Source organism: Ischnura elegans, chromosome X, assembly GCF_921293095.1.
Source record: "Ischnura elegans chromosome X, ioIscEleg1.1, whole genome shotgun sequence".
Taxonomy (NCBI): domain Eukaryota; kingdom Metazoa; phylum Arthropoda; class Insecta; order Odonata; family Coenagrionidae; genus Ischnura; species Ischnura elegans.
This window is the reverse complement of record NC_060259.1, coordinates 28,755,043-28,779,541: the sequence shown is the minus strand read 5'-3', so window position 1 is coordinate 28,779,541 and position 24,499 is coordinate 28,755,043. Positions and strand designations below refer to the sequence as shown.

The window sequence follows — 24,499 nt, the reverse complement described above, 5'->3', positions numbered from 1 at the left end:
CCAGCCTTATACCCAAGTAACATTTTTGGTTGGCCCTCTGTTGGCAGATGGTGGGACACAGCGGTTGGCCCATGGTATGATTTGGCCACCTCGCCAACCGTATCCCAACCAACGATGGGCCAACAGAGCATTACAGTCGGGCCTTCGTATTCCCAACCAGAGGCCAACCCCTCTCCAACGATACACCGTTGGCCCTTTTAAATTCTGCCATCCGTTTCCCAACAAAAGCTATATTTTACTGGCATTTCTCATTTTTATAGAATGAAAGTTAAATTAATTTACCTTCTCACTTGATATGATACCGGTAGATAGAATCTTTACCTTTAACTCCCTATAAATCAAAATGAAATTAAATACATTAACAATCAATGCTATAGGACAAAGTAAGGTTACAGTGGTTATAAGTGGAAAACAAAAAATCAATATCAGTTCAGAAGGTCCCCAACTTTTATTTTCACAAATTAGGACAATTTTTATTGGGACAAAATTAGGAAAATTTCAACAGCACCTTTCCATATTACAATATGGCACGCACAAAAACTGTCCATCTTCTTTGTAGGGCAACAAAACACACTTAGATAAAATCTGGGTGGACTGCAATTTGCATCCAGGTACTAATTTTTTACTACAAATATACCAATGGTACCACTTCTAAGAGGCGATTCAAAGAAATCCTCCTTAATTTCAAACATGTCACACTGCAAGATGTACACCCCTGAGTTATTTGATTCAATTGCCTTCACAATTCCTATTCTCTGGTCTTCGGTAACGAAATTGTTAAGTTTAGTCCATTTTACTTAATTGGATTAATAAGTGCAAGATTTAGGGATATTAATAGGAATCACAGAAACACTGATTGAGTATAATAGTTGATGTATTTTCCATAAAATAATAATTGTGCAGTTGTTATTTAGGTTTACTCATACAAATTCAATCTCATTCTCTTCAGAGAGGACTAAATCACTCACTTTGTCCATTGAAACACTGTTTTCATTAAAAATTCCACTTATACTAGATATGCCACAATCTGAAAAAAATATACATATCAATCTATCTAAATTAATGATGAAAAGTTTAAAATTCCACGAAACTATCTGTTTAAGGTAACATGATTTTAGGAATGCCAGTTTTGTAAGACTTACCAAATGAGGTCAATGCCTTATTTTTGTTAGAAGCACTCGACTTGTTTTATTAAACTGCTATCACAAAGACAAAGCCCTTACAACCAAACAAGTCTTGGTTGTTAGGTTGCTAGGGAAACATGTGAACCGTATCCTGCAACGTATGCAATCGAGGTATACATCGTGCTTATTCACGGCCCATATCGAACTTCCATCGGTTAAGTTAGACTCGAAACAGACAGATCTTATAAGTCTACAATTTTTCATGTGCCCTCCGGGACATATATACTAACAAGTCGCATTAAAGAAGCCTCCGCTTCTTGGAACCATTTATGTCAAATACCATGCTGAAAACACCAGAAAATTAGCAGAACATTACCTACTTAAAAAAGAGTTATACATAATTTCCAAAAATTAACTTATAATATATTCTTAAAAAATTAACTTAAAATAATTCTTCTGCCTGCACATAGTCGGTAGCACTGACTGTCAAAGCAAGCGATTATGCCATCCCTATTTTTTAATGAATAGATGCTACCGATCCGATAACCATTTGATACGATGAATCGATTACAATGGAATTTTGCCCATCTCTACGTTGAAGATCTTGTCGGAATTTTGTTTGCAGCTCTCATGGCGGAAATTGAGAAAATGGTATGACGTCCCAACGGTGGCCCAATGATAATCTATTTCGTAGGGCCATCGTTGGGGATTTCCGTTGGGCCAACAGCATAAACCGTTTCGTTGGCCCAACGAACAATATCTGCGTTGGGCCAACAGCGGAATTTGGTAGGCATATCCACCCACAATGAGCCAACCGTAACTACGGTTCCCCAACCGAGGCCCAACGGTCAATGTTACTTGGGTATAGTCCAGACCGACCAAAATGGCCGGCCTAGGCTAGATTGTCAGCAGGGAGAACTGTCCGTTAAGGACGGTCGGCCATATTGGCTTCAGTAGGAACGAACCTCCAGGATGCATTCAGTGTTGCATTCTATATTATTTCCAATAGATATGTACAGTACAAGTCATTTTCAAAGTGCAAGCCGGAACCTTTCCCGACGGACCTAGGCCTAGGTTATCAGCCAATCAGTGTCCCCCACACGCAGTTCATATCATTGCCTAGTCGTACAACGCTATCACATGCATATAAAGCACCAAAACAAGCCCTTTCTTTACATCAACAAAACAACGGGTTCTTCTGTTGGCCCTTCACAGTCATTGTCTCTTTAGGCTCCTTTCTTTACGGAAGCCTTTTGTTTACAAGTGATGTGGGTGTTTCTCTTTCTGACCTGGCAATCTCACCTCCTACCCCTAGCTAGATCCTTCTGCCTGCCATCAGACTACTTTTAGTTGCCGGACTGCAGAGAGGATTCAACGAAGGTTCAATAGAATGGTTGGAGTAAAAATAAAAATTGTTCGAGTAAAAACAAAAATGGTTGGAGTTAGATTCTGGTATCTCCTGGTGCCAGTCGATTACTTATACCTTGAACTTGGTTGACAGACTCTGTAAGACAGCAGAAACATCGCTCATCTTGTTGTGCTTCATAAGCTGCTAAATGGACTGTCCAGATATACTTCATCAGATTCAGTTCCAGGCCCCTTCATGCATTCGATCAAAAGATCTCGTTGAGAAACAACATCATGGAACCAACTAAAAAGCAAACAACACTCTGGTCTGAATGCAAAGAGAGTGCAACAATGTACCCGGAACAGTGAATTTCTTTTTAGACAGAGTGGCCTCCCTTTAGGATAAACTTAGAAGAAAAGTTGTTCAGCTTCAGTTAATAGCCCCAAATTTGTGTTGTTCAGTAATGTATGGTTTAGTTTACAACTTATTAATCGTATTATCGTTGTAACTTGCTTATTTATTCATTGTTATTATTTATTAACTGAGGATAGGTTTGACTATTGTAACCATTATTTATGTAATATTCTGCATACTGTCACTACATTATTTCATTGAATTTTTGCATTGATCTCACAATTTTAGTTAATATTTCAGTTTATTTTATTTCATGTTACCTTGTTATTGCACAATCATCATTGTTATCTAATTAAATATTTTTTATTATGTCTATTTATACATTATTTGCTGTAAGTAGGGATTTACATTGACTGTTTGACTTAAGTTTCGGTTGTCAACAGTAACAGCCCGGAATATATTTTTGTACCTAAAAAAATAACAGAGTTTACCGTTGGAATGCAAGATAAAAATAATACCCAAAACAAAATTCACCACAATATTCATGTAAAAATTCATAATATCAACCTTTACAGGAAAGATCTGACGACATAAATTGGTTTTCGTGAAAAACTTGCCGCGTGCATGATCATTTTTCCCAAAAACCCTATCCAATAAATAACATTTAAAGGGATTTAATGAAATGAAATTGCCCTCTTGAAGCAAGCAAGCAATTGAACAGCTGAGAAATGATTTATCTAAGTTTTCAAAAAACATTCTTCCATATGCTCCAAGGATATCCTCCAAGTACATACGAGAAATCTACAAACAAATGGAGCTTTAACATGGGAAACATGTATTCAATGACCCTGAATACAGCTTTATCGGTAGTCATATCGAATACAGAAGTAAGGAGCATCTCAAATGGTAAGACACAGGGCTAATTTCGCCAATTCCGCGCGAGAAAAAACGCATGCGCCTTAAACTTGATTATCTAGCTTAATCTTGACCTTGATGGAAGCTATTTATAGCAAACTGAAAGGGGTGCATCAAAGCACTAGTTCACTCGGATAAGATCTTTACAAGTAGACTCATCAAACTGATAGGATGGTAAAATCTTGGGTAACAACATGATACGAGAAGTAGAGTAAATCCGACACTAAATTCTAGTACTTTATACGTTCAAGGTATTCCATTCATGTTTTAACATCGAATCAATTTTTACTCTAAAATAGAACATGTCACTTCACAATCACCAACAATAATTAATTCATCCACAACGCTAACAATCAATTACATTCTAATAGTAGATTTTCAACTAATTTATTATCACAAAAGTAGGTCACTTCATTGGTACGATACACTGCAGGAAAAATTTTTCGATAAGGGTTTCGCGAGCATCGTTGCGGGGGAGACGGATAAAACGCACACTGGAAAAAAATGCCATTCCAAACAAAAGCTTGAAGTCCTGCATCTAAATAATAATATTTGCCACACAAAAACCTTGTCAGGTACTCCTTTCTCAGCGTAGTCCAGCACCAACGAATCCATTATTTAGATGATTTAGTCATAACGAAGAGATTTGGCGTGGGAGTATCATTACTGTCTCCCTAACCAGACCAGCCCAAACCGTAAGAACCCCTACTCCCCTATCTTTCCATTATCGGGAAACGCGATTCAGTTGTTCCGGCCGTTGTTTAAATATTAAAAATAAAATTTCCTTATTATCATGTCGAATAAGAGTAAACAAAATCATAGAGTTAAAGGCGGAATGCAAATAAAAGCCGTATCAATGAGAAAACTATTAAATTTTGTATGAATCTTGCTAATACATTTTTGAACGTTTGGTAACAATGAGCCGGTGCCATTTCCGCAGAGAACGTTCTGTGAGCGTAATCTTTGCTCACTTAGGGAGGTACGACTCTCAGTTTTCGTAAAAAATGAGGCTAAAATTTGGGTGTAAAGTTTGATAATGGACTTAGGTATGACCAGTGAAATGATGATGTGGCGGGACTGCGGATTATGCCCTGATAATGATGATGTGAGACTGCTCCACGAGTGAAGAGGGAAAGAGCGGTATTATTCCAACATGGCTTCTTCGAACAGGGGAATACAGATGGGGTCTGCATGGTTTCAGCGGAAAATGAACTTAAGGCCACAGCATAGAGGAGTTCATCTAGTAACTGAGGAAATTCTTAAACAAATGCCTGAAATCTGCCAGTTCTCAGTCGGTTTTTTTCACGTACAAAGTAAGTCGAATAGACCTGCACCTAGCATTACTTATGGTTTTCTTCTGTATTTCTTGTAATGTAAGAGTTATTATAAGTGCTTTCGACTTAAGGCTGTCATTTTTTATTTGAATAGATCATTTAATAGTGGGTAGAACGTATTTTCACGATTTACAATAATGATTAACCTATGTTGGCATAACATAACCGATATTTATTGTTACATCACATTCGCAAATGTTAATGCTTTGGTGGAAATCATAATACTAATTGGTTCTTTTGGTAGCTTTAGGTATGTGTCAATATTTGTATTCTAAAATATTAATACTATCTGTCTGTGTAATATCTACAATTGACAGCTAAGTTGGAAGAGCATTCAAGCATTCTAAGGGTATGTGATGGCATCATCTTTATATTGCTGTGTAGTTACCCTTCAAGTTTATTTGATTGTAAATAGAAATAGTGCTTACTGTGAACATGTGGTCAGTTCGACGTACCCTCATCACGTATTAGAGCCCACCTTACCCAGAGCTTGGACTTATTGTATTTAGTATGTATGTCACATAGGACTAAGAATAGTTTATTCGTGACTTGCATAACTGACTCACAAACGCTCGAACACTATTAATGTTGTTCTGCATTAATACTGATGCACTCTTGCCGTTATCATGAAGGCATATCGTTAGTCAATATCATTACTAGCTTGATTAAACTTCCTATAATGACTGAGGAAAGGGTTATTGTATTTGTATGCAATTAGTGTGGTAAGGGTAAGTAAGCATGTTGAAATGAGGGTACACCTATTTTTCATAAGCTCATTGTGGGTAGACCTTATTTCTCCCGAAGCATCAGATTTTCATACAGCATTAATGTGTGCTGTGTTAAACCAATTCATGTCTCTTTTGGAACCTTACATTAGGTTGGTCAAGTAAATGTCAATGTAAACTAGTGCTATGCGACATACCAACATATCCTGGAGAGGCTTTCTGTTTGTGATGCATCAAAATAGTTTTTCTCTCTCAGGTTTATGACGATGCATGTTTTGATTTTCTTACCAAGAATGGGAGGTTGGAATTCAAGGGTTCTCCCAATGTTTATTTAGCTCTTGTGGGTGGTTGACGCTCATAGCGATACAATTTAGCGTTTTGATGTCTTTGTTATGAATTCTATTTACATTCATGTCATCGTTAGCATATTGGTTACAAGATATAGGACCGTATGTTCTTTTTTTAGGTAGTTTTAGGAATTATGAGGTAATAAGTTGCTGTGACAGTGTTTTATGTGATTGGTTTGCGTTGCCTTAGTCGGCGCTGACATTCTTTGTGTTGTTATGTTAAGAAAAGCGTGAATCATAGCATGACCAAGTCATTTAATCATCAATCCGTCCTCTAGAGCCAATTTCCTTTCCTACGACATGCGGGTAGAGGGCTACTGCTAGGCAATCGAGAAGTGTAGATTTAAATGTTATGATATACACGATACTGCCGCATTCAGTGTACAATATTGCAATGGAGCGCATATTAAACTAATTATCCATTTTTTGGGTTTTATAATCACAAAAGTGACAGTGGACGTTTTGATTATACTTTCCCATGTCGTTTCCTGTTCATGAAAACATTAAAGGCCTTGCCAATTGGAGTCCGTGGACTTTTAAACGTGAATCATTCTATTGATGTGGAATTACTTGAGTAAAAATGTTTCTAAATAATCTACCCTTCCTCTGAGTGACTTTCCATAGTTTGATTTTTCGCCTCTTATTTGCTTTTTAAGAACAGGAATAATTCACACTGACTTTTATGCATAATAAATTGACATGAGTATGATAATATTTTGTACTTGAAACGATTTGCTTAGAAAATCATCCGAATTGATACATTTTGTTCATGGTATTCAAAGTAAAATTGGGGCTTAACAAGAGAGATGCTGGACAAATGATTTCAGTACTTGTGTAGCTTTCCATTAAAATAATGTTTAATTTTATTAGTTTTGAGAATGATGCAAAATTTATATTTTTGTGTTGTCTTGATACTGAGGCAATGCAAAACTAAGGACAAGAACTGGTTGAGTCAAAAGTATACTTGGTCTAAGATGATGAAAATTACTGAAGATTCTCCTTGAGGGTAAATTAATCTGGAACTCAACATTCTTTGTGTGTTCAATTCTTGCATAAGCTTTGACTAGAATTTTTTCTACTTTTTTGAGCCTATTTTACTGAGTGTACTGCAATCATTCTTGAGCCTTGATTAAACTACTATAGTTCAATTTGTAGTGTAAGTAAAATTTTATGACTTTAATTTCGTATTTTCTGGGGAAAAGCTGAGTATGTGTATGCATATCATTTGTTGAGTGATGTGCTAAAATAGTCTTTATTGAATTCGAGCAGGTTGGAATGTATGCAATCTTTTCTAATATAAGTAGCTCTTTTAGTTCCATGCTATTAAGCTTTTTTATCAGAAGGGTTTGTGCATCTGTACTTAAGATGGAGTTTTTATCCTTGAGGTAATCCAGTCATTAATAATTTTAGTAAATTTAATTTAATTCATTGTGCCAGTGCATGTGCATATGAAGTGGCAATCATTTGTTTATTTTCCACTCCCTTTCCTTACCCTAATATGTATTCCTTAATTATGCAGGGGGCATACTTAGTGGAGGTAGAAAAATGTGATAGTATCTTCTAATTGAATGTCAAGCTAGTATTGAATACATATGCTTCAATAATTTGGGAGTGTCCTCATATTAGATGGATTGATGCAGCTTTGTTAATAACAAGTAATCTTCAATAAGAAAAGCTGCAATGATCATATTGTTGATAGTAGTATACCATAGTGGAATGCATAATGTAATAGTGTATGTAATGGTCCTTTTTGACATGGTTTGTGGAAGTTGCTGTAGGTAATAGTACACCATAAATGCAAAGGCACTGTTAGGGGTTTAATATAACAGTTTTCCCTGTAATTTGATTGTTAATTTGGTGAGTGTAGAAGATGGAGTAATGTGTACCATGCTTAATATTTAATTATTAGGAATATTGTTGCCCTCACTGATTATTATGTCATTCATATTAAGTGGCATATGTTCTTCATAGAATATCTGTTTAGCTACTCACCACTCCAAATTATTTCTTGAACTTTTCTGGAGATAAGTCACTTTTTATACATTAACTAGTTATCATCGGCCTACATTTTGCCTTGGTTTAATTGAAATTGGGGCTAACAATGTTTAAGGAGCCGCGGTATACTAATGAATTCATTACAATTGGTAATGGCAGCAAAACAACAATGGTAGATGGAAAACACAGGGAAAAATTCCTTTGCCTATTAAATGGGTGATATTACAATGATAGTAACAAAAATGCACAAAACATGTCTTTCATGCCTTCACCCCTTTTAATGTTGAGTAAAATTTGCTAATTTCATTTGTGCCAAGTAACCTATCTTCAGACAAGTCCAACTAGTACTATTTTTGTCAGGTTGTGATTCTTAAATTCAATTACCTAGATTTTCAAGTTAATATGTTTTAAGAATTCATACCTTCTAAACAAAAATGGAAGTAGTAAATTGTCTTTAATCCCATTAATAGGTATGAATGTATACACTCGGTATTTTGATCAAGTTGAGTTACAGATGGGCTCTTACGTTGTTGCATAAAGCTTTCAGGTGTCACTGAAGATTAAACAGATTATTTTGATGTAGGTATCCGTAAGAATGAACATGAGAGACACTGATTTCCATGAGCAACCAAATTTTTGGGGTTGTGAGTTTTGCGTGTTGGTATTTGCAGAATATAGATTATCACTTTGTGGCCATGAGATATTAAATTGAAGAAAATTTTACGTAAGTAGTTGCTCTAGCTTTTGAATTGTGAAATTATGCTGCTATGGGCTTACCACTTTCAGTATAGGTTGTGAGAAGTGTTTTCCCTTATAACCCCCTTTTATTTCATACCATGCCTTTATTATGTCACTTTGCTAATCATTTTATTTTGTGTTGCATTTTTTTGGCTGAATTTGAATGAATTGTTAATTGTCACTGAACATTTTTTACAGCCTTTGCAATAAGTACTATTGATCAATACTAACATTTAGGTATTATCATACCAGTACTTTAGGTTTTTAGGTAGATACTCTTGTCTTTTGTACTTATGATATTGATGGCACATTTGAAGTTCTCATGGTTTGTGGACTGCTCTTATGTTAGTAGTTGGAATAGAACAAGGTTGATATCATTCATTTGACATTCATATTTATGACTTAATATGTATTTTTCCATGGCAGCATACCATGCCTGAAAATGTGCAGAAGTTTTAATAATAGTAATGAATTTGTGTGTTAGCCTGAGTTCCAATAATTAAGTATTTATAATAATGGCAGTCTTTCACAATGTAATAGTCATTTTAAACTGAAAAAATCTTGGTATTAATTTCATAAATTATTAATTTCTTTGTAATTCCCCGCTGTCTCTCCTATAGATTGCCCTCACAATCCTTGGGAATTCGATATTATTGGGAGAAAAGTGATATGTAATTGAGCTTAGAATTGCAGCTATGATAATTTAATGAGAGGCATGGACTTTCAGTTATAGTCTTTGTCTCAATGAAATTATTTAAAGGTGTATGATCTCAATTTTGTGAAGTATTGTTAAACTAGTCACTTAGTAACTTAAAAAAAATTTCTACCACACAGATGTGATGTATATTGGGTGTCCAGTTTTTATTCTATGCATGCTACCTGTTGGACTTTTGAATTGTTAGATTTTGATTTAATTAGAATTTTCTAAATTGTTGATGTTTTAGATAAATTTGGCAAAACTATATTCTCTAACTCGCCAAAACAAAATTATGCCTTCGATACCTATGTGTTTAACTGATGAATGTTTATTTTTTTATAGTTCTTCACACCTCGGCAAGCTTAGCCCTGAATGAATGTTGGGATCCTGATGTGAGGTAGGCTTACAGTTAATATATATTGCATGCATTTCTGAGTGTTAGACTCTTAAGCCATTTGGTATTATGTTATAATTGTCGGCCATTTAGTTAATTAAGTGGAAAGACTTAAACACTATGTGATTGGTGAGTATGGTTTCATCCTATATGTTTGTTATATATGGGAAATTAGTGATAATGATCACTAAGTACCTTGTTTTTAAGAAATGGAAGTTATATTGAAACTGGAGGAAGTAAGTGATGTGCGAAGCACATCCTGTGGATGGTTATGGAGTGTTTTCTAACTGTGATTTAATATTAACCTATCATAGAAATGGTGGTATTTCAAGATCTATAGTTTTATTGGTCTTACCAAGCAAGCAAGATAGGTTTAAATTTTTAGAAATCTTTTCTTGTTCGTTTTTGGAGTGACTTTCATATTGCTCAAATATGACCTTTTGCTGGACTTCTGCTCTACTGCCTTCTTTAGGAAGGTGCAATTTTTGTCATCGCTTATGTATCCTTCCTTTGATCCACCCCAGGTGGAGCATCAAGCAGGGAGATTATATTCTGTCATGGCTCCTTATTTTCTCAGGTTTTTAACTAACCTCTGGGATCAATGGAGGGTGCAGTAAGTGTGTCAATGTTTGGTAGGATTGGGGTGGATTTTTGGGTGGTGGGTTGGTTTATTTTGGAATGGGTTGGATAATGTTGCCATGCTCTGGTTTCTGACACAGTTTGTTGATAATTTTGTTGTGAGCTGGTTAAGGTTGGAGTGCATTGGTTAATGTTGCAGGGGGTTTAATAATGTCAGTGTGTTCTGGGTAATGTAGGAGTGGACTTGATAAAAGTGGTTTGGCAATTTTTATTGTGGAATGGGTTATGTTTAAAGGGGCTATATAATAATGGAGTGGGCAGGATAATTTTGAAATGGGTTTGTTAATGTTGGAATGGTGTATGGGTTAAGTTGGTTGGGGTTATTTCTACCATCTTGCTCAACACCTCAATGCAAAATAATGCATATTAAAGATGCCACTAACTTAGTTAATATCCAGTGTTATGGACAACTCCAAAACAATGTGTCAGCTCATAAATATTCCCTGTAATTTGTAAATACAATGAACTAGTGGCTCCTTCACATATTTTTGCCTCCAGCCGCCTTCACCATGGAGAAAAGTTCCAGTGGCCACTCTGGTTTCAGACAAGGGAAGGCATTTGATAGACTTAAAATCTGTCAAAATCCCTCTACCATAATTTTGGAAATGTAACAAAAGACAGTTTTGAATTTTCTTTATTTTTAATTGCTTATTTCTCCATATTTCCTGTTCCCTCTTCCTGTTTCTCGTAGTTATAACAAATTTGCCAGAATACACTATTTTTAGAGCATAACATTAACCCGTGGTACATATCTCTACAAAATTACCTTTTTTTATTGGAATAATTGGTATGGTTTGAAGCATGCTGAGCTTAGCTTTAGATCTGTTAGTTGGTTAAAGAAATTCTCATGTTAAGAACTCGGCTATTGTTGTGATTAATTTTTCAGAAAACTTAATAAACTTTTAATCTCAAAGTGAAGGGTTTTTGCAGGAGATGATTGAAAATGTGATTTACCAGTAGTTATGGCTTCAAACCTCATTGTTTGTCCTAATAATGAGTTTATTTTAAAATTGTTGTGCAACTGACTTCAGTCCCACTTCAAGAAACAAGGCTGAAGAATTTATGATGGAAATTTTATCGCAATCCGTGGGCATGTGCCCAAGGCCCTGGCTATGGCTAGACAGCTAATGCGTCGTATCAATATTTTCATATTTGCATGATTAGTAGATCTTGGTATCTTGTTTCTAGGAAGTGTAATATTTGATTTTTTTGAATTTGAATATTTTTGAATTTAATTGAGTTAGAATATTGTGTTTGCCGAATAGTAGAGAAATCTGCAGTATTTTTGTCTTATCACAATGCCAACAAATTGCTGTGGCTCTAAGTCACATGGTGGCCACAGTACAGATTTAAGCTCTACATATTGGATTAGGGATGGTTACATGCTTAATGTATTTTGTTTTCAGATAACATTGTTTGCTCATTTTGAAAAAATATATTCTCTGAGTTATGTTGTTTGCTTAAATATTTTCGGCTTAGGTAGGGCTTGGTAGATGACAGAAAATTCCAATTCCTTCACAAAAGGTTATAAATTAATACATAAAAATTACAATGCGATGTGTGAAGTGCGATGCGACTTTTTATTCTAATTCATCTCCTTGTAAGGTTCTGTTCAGACTTCATTTTGAATATTTCATTGGAAAATTGAAGTTGAATAATTTGTTTTTGTTAAGTCATGTAACTTTTTTTTACAGAACTGGTGTTTTGTACAGAAATCGTTGATTTACTGAAAACTTTTGTTAGCTTTTTTTTGATAGTTTTTTTCTTTCAGAACCTCGGTCATAGCTCTTGACTAGTATTTAATCAATTTGCTTGAAGTTTTTTTCCTCGATGAAGTTTTTTCTTAGTAAAATGAGTATGCGTAAGAAACTGAACATCATATTTGCAGGAGTAAAAGTTTTAATATGAGGACTGATCAGTAGATAAGTTATGATGAATTAATAATCTTGCCTATTCAGTCATTGTCTCGTAAGTTTATAAATAAGAAGACACAAAATTTGCCACCTAGTATCAGTAGTTAGAGTCTTTATAGAGTTTTGCTTCATCAACTTGTTCAGAGGGAACCTTTCATTGAGAAGGAATTGTTAACAAGAATGTAAACGACTACAAATCACATGAGGCCCATATAAAAGGCCAAGGAGGAGTATCATAGCATAGCTGAGGTTATGTTATGAAATGAGACATTGTGGGGAGGGGTGTTGGTAATTTGCAGACAAAACAGTCAGAAAATCAAAAGTAGACTATTAAAATGCATAAAAAACAAACATTTTGAAGAAAAAACATCTATTCAAGCATTGTTTCAATTGTCCTTACTGTCTGTAAAAAAAGCAAGACACTTTAGTTTGAGGAGCTCTATCGTCTAAATGAAGCAATTAATTTCAATGCAACAAAATACAATCAGTAGAGAATTTATTTCTACCTTGGATCATTTACTTAAAAAAAATTTCTGCCTCAAAGTATTTCCTGTACTTAATTTTTTCTAAGGAAAGTACCCATTTTTTGCATGTAAAATCAAGTTGTCCAACTTTGAGCACTTGGTATTCCCATAGTTTTAGTTTTAATAACTTGGAATTTTGATGTAAGAAAGTCAGATCTAATTATAATAGTTTGTAGAAAACAAATTGTTTATACTACTGAAATTGATGGATTTGTTGTAGTGGTAATTGATACGGCAGTAGTATTTTTCCACACTTTTTTTTTCTTCCTCGACTGGTTTCAATGCTTACGCATCATTATCAAGAGCTATCTAACCCAAGGAGCAGCAAGCCTGGTATTTAGGTATATTGAGGGTATGTGTAGGTGTGGTAAAATATAGAAGCAGGAATGGGGGAGGGGTTGAGGTCAGGTACTCATTTGCAGGATGTCTATTCAGGGTCATCGGAAAAGGTTATAAAGGGAGGAGGAAGGACTCACATTAACACGTTGCGTACGGATGGTGAGAATTCTCGTCATTTTTTCCCGAACGTTCCGGACGGATGACGAAGATTCTCGTCATTTACGCGCGTCTACCTAAACAATTTTAAAGCGTATAATATGTATTCATTAGTACGTTTTCAGTTGTTGCTCGTTATTCATAATGAATTGATGCATCATAACATTTGATTGGGTAAAGTTATATTCTAAACATTAGCTTACCCCAGTACGCAATGTGTTAAGGAAAGGTGAGGTCATTGTTGGTACCACCTCATTGACAAGACATTCACCAAACAACTTCGAATATACACCTATTTCGAAATTTTCCACAAAATCCAGTTTTTTACCTTTGTCAAATACATGTAAAAATTGTAAGTTAAAATCGGATGAATGGTCACAGGCATACAAATGTTTTGCAAACATAGATTTGTCATCACAATTTAAAAAAGACTATTTATGTTCATCAATTCTTATGTAAAATTTTTTTTCCCAGTCTGGCCAACATAACAACAATTACAATCATATGTTTTACATTTCAGAAAGTACACACCACTCTTTTCTTTATCATTAATAGGGTCTTTCGAATTAAAAAACAGTTTACTGGAGGTGATAGGGTTAAAAAAACATAGCTTAAAATTATCCTTAGGAAACAATGTTACAATTTTATGTGAAAGATGACCTAAAAATGGTAATTTTGTCCATTGTTCCTTTGACTGCAGTATAGGGGAGAGGTTTGTCAGTGACAACAGCGTCCTCTTCTTTCGTTTACGCTCCTACAGTGAGTCTACCATACTTCCGTCATAACCATTCCAGGACGCTATGAGTTTAATTGTGTTCATCTCCATTTTGAAATCTATTTAATAAACTAAAATAGTGTGGAAAAAGACTACTGCTGTTTCAATTATCACTATCCATGAACTTCCACAAAGTCAACTCATCAGCAATCAGTTTGATTTGTTGTAAACAATGCAAATCTTTGCCAACTTCGAAACTAATGGGTCAGTTGAAAATTGATTGGTACAGTTGTGTGCCATAGAATGTAAGCAATGCAAGTACGTAGATCATGTACATTAAATGTTAGTAGTAAATTCAATATCCTTTGGTGCTTATTCATGTTTTGAGCTCTGGTTGTTGCTTATGCTCCGCAGGCAGGCCAAAACAAAGCAACAGAAAAGAGAAAGTCTCTCAAAGCCGTGCACAGTTGCCATGCTGTGCATTGTGACGCACAGTATGCTGGCAGTTTATGAATGTACTAAAGGTTGTTTCTGCTGAGTTGGGAAACCACATGCCCCTTTTTCTCCTTCCTCTCCCACGACTGAGCTGCTGGTACACTTTTGGAAACATCTCCATAAATATTAAGCGATATTGACATTATTAGCAATATTTAATGTAAATGTTATTAGTACCAGTCTTTAATTCATCGTACAGCATACACCAGTACCATTTAATTTTCAGTTGATATACTGGTTTTGAAGTTGGCAGAGATTTGTGTTGTTTACAACAAATCCATCAATTTTAGTGGTATAAACTATTTGTTTTCTGCAAACTTTTAATAATCGCTCTGTCTTTCTTACATCAAAATTCCATGTTATTGAAACAAAAACTACGGGAATACCGAGCGCCCAAAGTTGGGCAACTTGATTTTACATGCATAAAACAGGTACTTTCCTAAAAAATTTAATTACAGGAAATACTAAGGGGTGGGAAATTTTTAAAAGTAATCCAACTTAGAAATTAATACCCTATGGTTTACTTTTTGTTGCATTAAAATTGATGTCTTTAGACAGTAGAGCTCTCAAACTCAGGCGTCTTGATTTTTTTTACAGACAATAGGTGAGGGACCATCTGTAACTACCTTTCTTAACTAATTAGCAATAGATTCAATGAATTTGTAAAGTCTTCTCAGCTCTCCCCTGTTCTTAGGCATGAGGGGTACCTAAGGGGTACATACAACAAAAGTCATTTTAATGAAAATACCGGATAAACTCATCCTTGGTGAGCTAATTTTTAAGTGACTACTGCAAGTAGCTATGTTTCTAGTTTGGACGGATACCCTAAATGGTTGTAATATCTTCAAATATTCCTATGTATAAATTTTATGAGAGATTGAATGGAAACAATTTTATGACGATAGTTTTTTCAACACTGTGTGGAACCATTCAGTGATTATTTGGGATTCTTCTGTAAAATACGCAATTGTTCATTTCATTGAACCTTTTATTTCAGAACTCGCTCATTCCCAAAATTAATAATAGCAATAAGGTAATAGTGGAACACCTTAAAATCAAACACTGTGGTTTTAAACAAGTTTTACTAACTGTTAGAGGTTTATGTATTGGTGCCAGATTTTCTTATCATGATTATCCCTTCATATTCAGTTGTTATAACAATATGGATTATGTGAATAGTCCACTGTGTGTGCTGTGATACCATCTCTGTTAATTTGATTTAATTCAATGATTAACAAAATTTTTTGTAAAGGCAGTGTTTGAACATGCTAGATCTATGTTTTGGACCTCATTTTTTGTAAAATACTCTCTCTTCCATTACTTCCATTGATGTTGAAGGTATTCGACTCCTTATAATTACCATTGTAAAGGTTTTAGTAAAAAATGATTTTTATGATAAATTAATTTTTCTTAGCTATAAAATTCTTTGCATTTTTTATGGGACAGCTATTTGATTGAGCATGTGTATTAGCCCAATTTACTTTCTGTATATGAAACAGATTACAGGCATCGTGACTCTTTTTGCTTAAAAATGCATTAGCAGGAAGAAGACCATTGCATGGAAACTTAATTACTCTTTTTTTGCTGAGGTCTCCCAAAACATTAACATATAAAATGTAACCAATAAAGTATCAGAAATGTAACCAATAACATTTGTTTTTTATGTAATGGATGAATGTGGCCAATACCCTTTGGAACTCCATTTTGTAGGGTAATGACTGAAAAATCTGCATTCCACTTTGGTTATATGAACTTGATAATTGAGGCATTGACTACAGTGGAATGCTAAGTTTTTAATCATGACCCTATGGCATTTATTTTGTTAATCAAAGGCAATTATTCTTGGACATTTAACAACAGTGCATCGTTAAATTTCGATTCTCACTTGAGGAAAGGAAAGGCTATGTTTTATGTTTTGGAGTACAGTATCTGGTTTTACTTTAATGATAACTGTTAACATAACACTCTTTGGTCATCTCAATATGTCTTTAATGAAATTGAGACCACTACTTGTTAGAAAATGTAGTCATTCATGTCATTTAATTCACCATATATTTACATGATGTTTTTTCCATTTGCAGGGATGACATGGAGATGATGTTGAACAAAATAGTACCTGAGGTGAGCAATTTGTCTCAATGTTACATTTTATTGTTGTCTTTGTGGAGTTAATTAGGTGATGACAGTGGTGCATGTAAATTTGATCATTCTGAAATGTGTTTACTTATTCAGGTTCTGGTTGTATTAAGTTTTTCTCTTATAAAAAAATTAATTTTAGCAAATTCAAGATCATGCCAATCACAAATGAATCCCATATTGTGCTATGGTAAAATTATTCAATCAATGCCATAATTTCTTGAAGAAGTTTCAGAATCTGTGGTATATTTCAAGCCTGAAATGAACAGCAGTGAAACACGGACTTTTGGCTTTCCGGGCACTGCACAAACCAATATGCTATCAAGGTTCTTTATTTACCATGTCAATTGTAGTGAGGTTTGTGGTGCTATATGCTAGGCCCTAGTGGTCCATTGAGGGTGGCATTGTGAGGGAATATGGGCTTTAGTTAAGGGGAATCCCATTCCAGTGCTTCTTGGAAGCCCAAAATCCTTCTTTTTACCATCCTTAATGAACCGCAAGAGCCTAACATCTAGCAATCTAGCACCATGAGCCTTGGTAAAATTGGCATGGTAAACAAGGAACCTGGATAACATAGTTGTCTGGGCAGTGGCCCAGAAAGCCAAAAGCCCGTGGTTCGATTCCAAGTCCAGGGGAATATTTTCCATTGGCAATTATTTTCAATACAGAAGCAGTTTTAGACTTTTTTATGTTAATCTGAGATAATGGTTTCCATAAAACTCAATCATTAGTTCAATTATCATTCAATCAATCATCAATCATTGAAACATGCCGAGTAATGAAGAAATTATTTCAATGGAACTAGAAATATCTACTACATTTATGATGGATTGGTTCCACCATATATCACATGAAATAACCAGTTTCATTCATGAGAGCATACTTTAAAATATGGTAATTTAGATTGGCTTGAAGCCTCTAAAATATTTGTAAATATGTTGGTAACAGACTTGATCATGCATAAAATAGTGCAGTTGCTCTTAATAATATAGTACTTTCTTGTAAGAGTATTTAATGTGGATGGAATCAATAAGCTTCTAAATCCTGGTTTTGTATGCTAGCTAATTCATGTACCAAAAAGTTTTTGGAAATGCCTTTTTGACGAAAAATTGCCTTGCTTCCAATCATGTTGAGTGAGATTGTATTCAATGATTGTGCATATTGTAGCTGACAAAATTATCTTATGGTTGGCCTGGGCTAATTGTTTCACCCTATTTGGAAGTTTATCTTCGTACGTGGGTGGGAATGTGCCACAATTTCTTCAGGCTTCTTCACTGCCAATGGTCAACAGTGAAAGTTCCAAAGTTGCAAGGTGGAAGTTTGGGATGTAAGAAAATTAGTATGGTGGAGGATAAGTATAAGAGGAGCAGATAAAATATTTAAAATATTAGAAATGTCCCCATGCCCTGCCGGAATCCAGCCAAAGCTGTTTAACGAGTGCTCGTAATCCTCAGAAAATTGCTCACTACATCAAGTGCTTGTAATATCCAAAGTTGAAGATGGAGCCCCTTGATTCACGTATTAGCCTTGACACAAAGCTTTTCTTTGGTATCGGTGCTATTTCACAGAGGAATGAAATTTGCAAAACAGTAATTGGCGATTGTTTCCAAAAACCACCAGTGCATGGCTGCATGTTGCTTTATCTGGAGAGATGTGATCACAAATCATCTTGAATTGTTAGTTTGTGTCAAATTGCTGTGCCATCACTGAAAATATATTCCAGACACTGCCTCAAACAGTCACACCACACAAAGTTGCATGAGAGGCAGTTGTAGTGGCATGCAGTTCCGTGAGCAGGCACTATCCGCAAAATTTGGAAACACGTAGCATAGAGCTCTGGTGTACAACCTCGTGACACTGTCCCCGAATGACCTAAGGGACTGTAACCTGGAGGGAAGACTGAATTTTCTCCTTGCATGAAGCTTCGTCTTCCTCAATGTTGTGGGTCTTTCATAGACTCTTGCGTGCAACCTCAGGACACTGCCCCTGAATGACGACAGGTAACCTGGAGGGAAGACTGGAGACAAGCCATATAGTCATTCAGGTGAGTTGTGTCTTGTGGTTTAATCGGTGTGGTTACGTGCATGGCATTTGTGATTCTTAGACATTTATTGTCTACCAACATAATCATCATATCTCACTTTTACATACCTCACGTCACTCACATTCACACTCAAAAACAAATGTTTGAAGTGGAGGAATGAAGGGAGGAAGTAAGGAAGAGGGGAAAGATGGAGGGAGGAAAAAAGGTTGATGTTGATTGGTGGTCCTGGTGCGACTAAGTTGCTCACCAGAGCTCTATGATAAGTGTTTACGAATTTTGCGGATAATGCTTGCGCAGAGAACCACATGTACCTCTGACTGCCTCTTGTGCAACTTAATGCAGTTTGACTGTTTTAGGCAGTGTCTTGATGTTGGTTTTGACGATGACACAGAGATTTGATGCATATTAACAATCCCAGATGATCTGTGATCACTTTAGATCGAACATCATATAGCCACACTTGGGTGGTCATCGCCAATAATTTTTTGTGCCAATCTCATTCTTTTGTGAAATAGCACTGATATAAAAGAAAAGCTGTATGCCAAGGCGAGTATGGAAATTGAGGGGCTCCATCGTAGAGACGTTACCTTAGAGAGGCACCTTTGAATATAACAAGCGCCTGATATGGTGAGCAATTTTCTGAGGATTTCAAGCACTGGTTAAATGGAGCTTTTACTGTAAACCAGCAGAGCAATAGAACATGACTAATATTATAAATCTACAACTGCACTATCCAAGTTCCTTGATTCATGGTCATAGGAAGTTATGGTCAAAATTTCAACGGGAAGCATGGCATATTCATTTTCTCTCCCAAAAATGGCAGTGGAGGGTGTTTGCCTGCAATGATGGCCTCCTCACCAGAATTTTTGATTGTTTCCGCACCTGTCTAAACCACATGATCCCTGCAAATCCCTCAAATTCTTTACTTATTTTGGAAATTGTAGGCGGGGTTATTAGGATATTTTGTGTTAAAAAATGCTAGGGTGTCATAGTAGGTCCAAGAAAGTTGTTTCTCAGGCCAATGATGTGAAATTGGCAGTCACTGAAATCAAACTTAGCATTTGGTTTGTCAAGTTTGTTTTCAGAGAGCTATAAAAATAACGTAATGTGCTGTTTAGGCTAAGTTTAAGAAATAGCAATAGTAGCAAAGCGTTTAAATTAATTACATTTTATCATATTGTGTTGTTTGATGCTTAGATTTATTTGAACTGTTAAATAATCAATCTATCTCTTTAATAATTTCAGGGTTTGCCTTATAGACACTCGTGTGAGGGGCCTGATGACATGGTGAGTTTATCAATGTTTTGCTATAATTGTTAAATAGTGGTACTTTTTCTCATTGTGTCCTGCCATCATATGAATCAACTCATTTATCCTGACAATTTTGATGAAGGAAATGATAAACTCTCCTCCAAGATTTGATTTTTATTAAGTGCTTGCTTTTGTGGAACATTTTTGGTAAAAAATGTGGCATTACACGTTATCTTAAGGGTTTGATTGATTAGTTTTTGATTGATACAAAGTAGTTCTACAAAATTTCATTTATGGGTTGGAGTCCTGCTCCCAATCTAATCCTGTGATGAAGTATATTTTATTCTCCCTTGTTGCCTACTAAATTCCCTTATGATTCAAGTAGCTGAAAGAAGCAATAAACTCAAGGGCACAAATATGTGAACGTTTTCGTTGCTTATATTAAGATTGCTTAAAAGTATATTGGCATGGTATTTTAATGTTCCCCTATATCCATATATCATTATTGGTGTTCAAATAGGAGTTGATTACAGTTAATAAAGCAATTGAAACAGTGGCGTGACCAGGAATATGATTTGGGGGGGATGGGATGTCCTTAGGTGGCGCCCCCCCCCCTCCCGTCCCTCCCAGGCAACGGGGAACATTTTTTGAAAAATGACATGCCCGAAATACATTTTATATCATTTTGTCGCTTAAAATTTAACTTAAAGCAGATGCAATTATTTCAAGTCAAAACTAGACAATATCTTTAGATTTTTTTTTGTTTCTCTGTGGCTTTGGGGGGGATCTATCCCCCTCACCCCCCCCCCCCCCCCCCCCCCATAGTTACGCCACTGAATTGAAATGCTTTAAGTACTTGATTTTACTTGCTTTATCAGAAAGTAGTGAGGATAAACTGCCTATGTCACCAGTAGTTTCTATTTGTAATATTCCAAAATACTATTTTTTAAATTTATGTTAGTGCTAAATGAATCAAATATTTGGGCTGAAAATTTACTGGGGTGGTGTGATTCTAAAGTAAACTTTTAAGAAATTGGATGAATAAGGTATTTATTATTGTCATTCAGTGATGAAAAGTCCTTTAAAACTGGCAGATTTCCTGGTAATTAATTGTATGAGAGATCTTAGAACTAGAAGTATTTGCTTTATCTCTAATTGTTATCCACTCTGTCATGCTGTGAAGTTTACCCTTGGGAAATCTTTAGGAATTCCAGGGAAACCGGGCCTTCATTAAGAGAGAGATTGTGATTTTTTGGCTATTTGAAAATGCAAAACCTTTCACTAAGGTCAAATGATGTTCTTGAAGTATGGTTGGAAGTTCTAATTGAGTAAAAGTGGTAGATAGATGTTGATTCAAATGTTCTAAACTATTATAATCAGTTGTCCAATCAAATGCCCAAATAGATATTACGTATAATTTTGATGATCTGTAACATTGGCTTTAAATGAAGTTGGATATGGTTATACCCAGGTGAGGTATAACAAGACCTATTCTATTCTTTTCCCCACTCCTGTCCCAAAACCAACTCAAGCACTAACGAAGGGATATGTTCTCTTGAGCCCCTTCAAAAAGTGTTTCCTGTCAAGTCCATGGAATTGCTAATGTATTTTTGTATCCAATTTTTAAATGAGTAGTGCTGCTTGAACCGTAAGGTAGGAAAGAGTGGCATTTCCATTCTTGAAATAAGGATTTGATGTATACATTAAAAAAAAATAGGAAATAAAATTCTAAAGCGAAGAATTATTACTATGATAGCCTTCGCATCTTTTTTCAAATACTTACGTGGCAGGCGACAACGATCTCTTATGACACTGGAGCTAGGACAATAACTTGGTATCAAATTCATTCCCAGTATGGCATTGTAACGAATATGCCATTAAATATTCTGGAATTGAGAAAAACACTAATCACCAATTCATTTTGGAATTCTCTTCGCAATACTGGTGCTGCTTAAGGTACTCTTAACCTTGGTGTGTTGGTATGACAGAGTAGGCGTTTTGGTTTTACTAAAACCCCTAAAATTACATTATAAAATCTAGGAGAAATTGCAGAAGAAAAATTCTTCTCCTATAACAGGACCTAAACATGGGTCCCTTGATTCTGTGGTAAGTAAGTGCCAGAATATTTTGTAAATACTTCATACAAACCTACCTTAATCAGTAAAATACTTGTGGAGGACATGAAAGCCAACTACCAGTAGTGACCTGGCATTGGGAAGCAGGGAATAGGGAAGGCTTTCAGTGAGTGAAAAGGGACATAAAGAATTGATATTTTTGGATAGCAGAATCAGGCTTTGAGGGCATAGCTCCTACTACTGCTGCAAAGAAGCCCTTTGGCTATGTACAGTGCTTCTCAATGTAGACTTGTAACTCAAAAGTTTCATAACCAGTTTTCCAATATCCCTTGCCGAATGCTTGATTAGTTGCACCATTTTTATCGGTGACTACTCCCTGGAGGAAATTCTTCTGAACTTAAATATCTGTGAACTTATTCGGGGTGGATGTATAGTTTTGCCATAAAAATGAAATTTCTTACTTAATTAGAAGGTATGTTTTGTATCTGATTCCAATACATACTTTAATTTTGGCATATCTTTTTTTATATCTTAACCATTGTATTATGCTATAAATTGAGGGGGTGTTCAGATTCTCCAATGACGCCAGCTGAGATTTATCATAACAGTTAAATTAAACTGTCCTCTGTTATGAATATAATTTCCTCTATTAGTTTCTTTTCACATCATGCAAGTTGCAATATCAGATATGGGTGGTAAGGAAAATGTCTTTTGTAACCTGCTAGGTCTACCTTCACTGATGGTTTCTAATATCAAACAAAATGAATGGGAGAATCATAAATTTGAAATGCTGAAATTGTCACTGTAAAATATTTTCTGACAATAGAATGGGAATGCAGGTAATAAGTCAATGACAATGAGACTGCTAAGTATACTTTTGAACAAAACATACCGTATATCTCCGAATATAGTCCCCCCCCCCCAATTTTGAGACCTCAGTTTTGGGAAAAATTTTAAAATGTAAAGGAAGGCAATTTTTCTGTGGTTAGCAAGTTAAGATTCTAGATTCGATAAAAACTATTATTTTCTGTGAAGATTAAGAACAAATCTGTTCACATATTTTCCATCACAACAAAATAACTATACCTAAAACATGTTGTGATCCATTGCATGTATCAGTAATTTATAGTTCCTTAACCAGATGTAATGAAGGAATGAGAAATTTTTTTAAGTATCCAAGGCTATTGTATTTTTTAAACCTTCACAAATTATTAATATTTTTGATTTCCAAATGACTACAGACAATGTCAATATATAAGCTTTAACTTAAAGCCCATAAACAGTATTGCATTTGGCCCTGAAACTTCCTTAGATCCAGTGTAACACACCCATCAAGTCATCACAAATCCAAGTGACCTGAAGAATTTAGGAAATCTAAATAAAATTGTGTTAAATAAATTATAAATATTATAAAAATATTGCTATCAAATGCCTGCTAAGCAAAACAATTAAATTACAGGACTTAAAAATATCAAAGTAATAAAATTAAGAAATAAACTTTTTCCAACAAACATTAAAACTGAAAAAAAATTATATCAATTTTCAATGCCTCGTCGCGAATCATTGCATAAGTTACACAAAGAGCTTCTGCTCTGCATTTGCACACAAATTCGACGATATTTTCCTCTAATTCTTTGAATCTGCCGCATCGAGACCCCCGAAATGACTTCCGCGATGTATTAGCGCTTTGCTAGCGCTGTAAATACTATGATTTACGGCGTATTCTGCAACGGCTATTTTTAAATTGGCATCGAAACTCCGTCTTTGAAGGCCTCTAATCTGCGGCAGGATTGATCCTCATCTTTCTACTTGATCCATCACCTCACTGTTGAACGTAAAATTATTTTTAATAAAGAAAATATCGCGGAAATAATTGCGAAACCTTATGCGACGTAATTTATCGATCCTATTTACCCTGACGAATTGAAGATATTCCTCAATAAATTGATTACACTTTCGATGCTGAGTCGCTGTATTTCGATCAAATGCAGTAATGCCGGCGCTTCTGGTTTAAAGTCGTCGATTATTGCGCCTTTTCAGAAACAAATGCATCACCTATTGCGCATTCTTGTTCTGTGAAGGCGGTAAAGGCAGTGGTTGTAAACACGAACCGCACGGACGTATAGTAGCTACGGACGCAATGAAATGCAAAATCGTCACGAAAGGTTCACTTTATCTGTTTATTTTTCGCAATTATTTAAATCGTGTAGTTATTAAATGAGCGACGGGTACATATACTAT

General features: G+C 35.3%; 1 protein-coding gene and 1 long non-coding RNA gene across 2 annotated transcripts in view; one reads left to right on the top strand and one right to left on the bottom strand.

Annotated features, from left to right (window-relative positions):
• Window positions 1-2,862: 2,862 nt before the first annotated feature.
• On the bottom strand, window positions 2,863-4,389 carry LOC124170694. The gene is made up of 2 exons (XR_006867535.1): window positions 4,309-4,389; window positions 2,863-3,295 (listed from the first exon to the last, which is right to left on the bottom strand). It is a non-coding gene; the product is annotated as an uncharacterized LOC124170694 (long non-coding RNA).
• Window positions 4,390-4,677: 288 nt separating this feature from the next.
• The window catches only part of LOC124170693 (UPF0047 protein YjbQ), a 31,477-nt gene continuing 11,655 nt past the window's right edge, over window positions 4,678-24,499 (top strand). Inside the window, exons 1-4 of the mRNA XM_046549597.1 lie at window positions 4,678-5,054; window positions 9,920-9,974; window positions 16,834-16,873; window positions 20,178-20,219. Coding sequence (XP_046405553.1) covers window positions 4,895-5,054; window positions 9,920-9,974; window positions 16,834-16,873; window positions 20,178-20,219 — 297 coding nt within the window. The 5' untranslated portion in view covers window positions 4,678-4,894. The remainder of the gene's footprint in view (window positions 5,055-9,919; window positions 9,975-16,833; window positions 16,874-20,177; window positions 20,220-24,499) is intronic.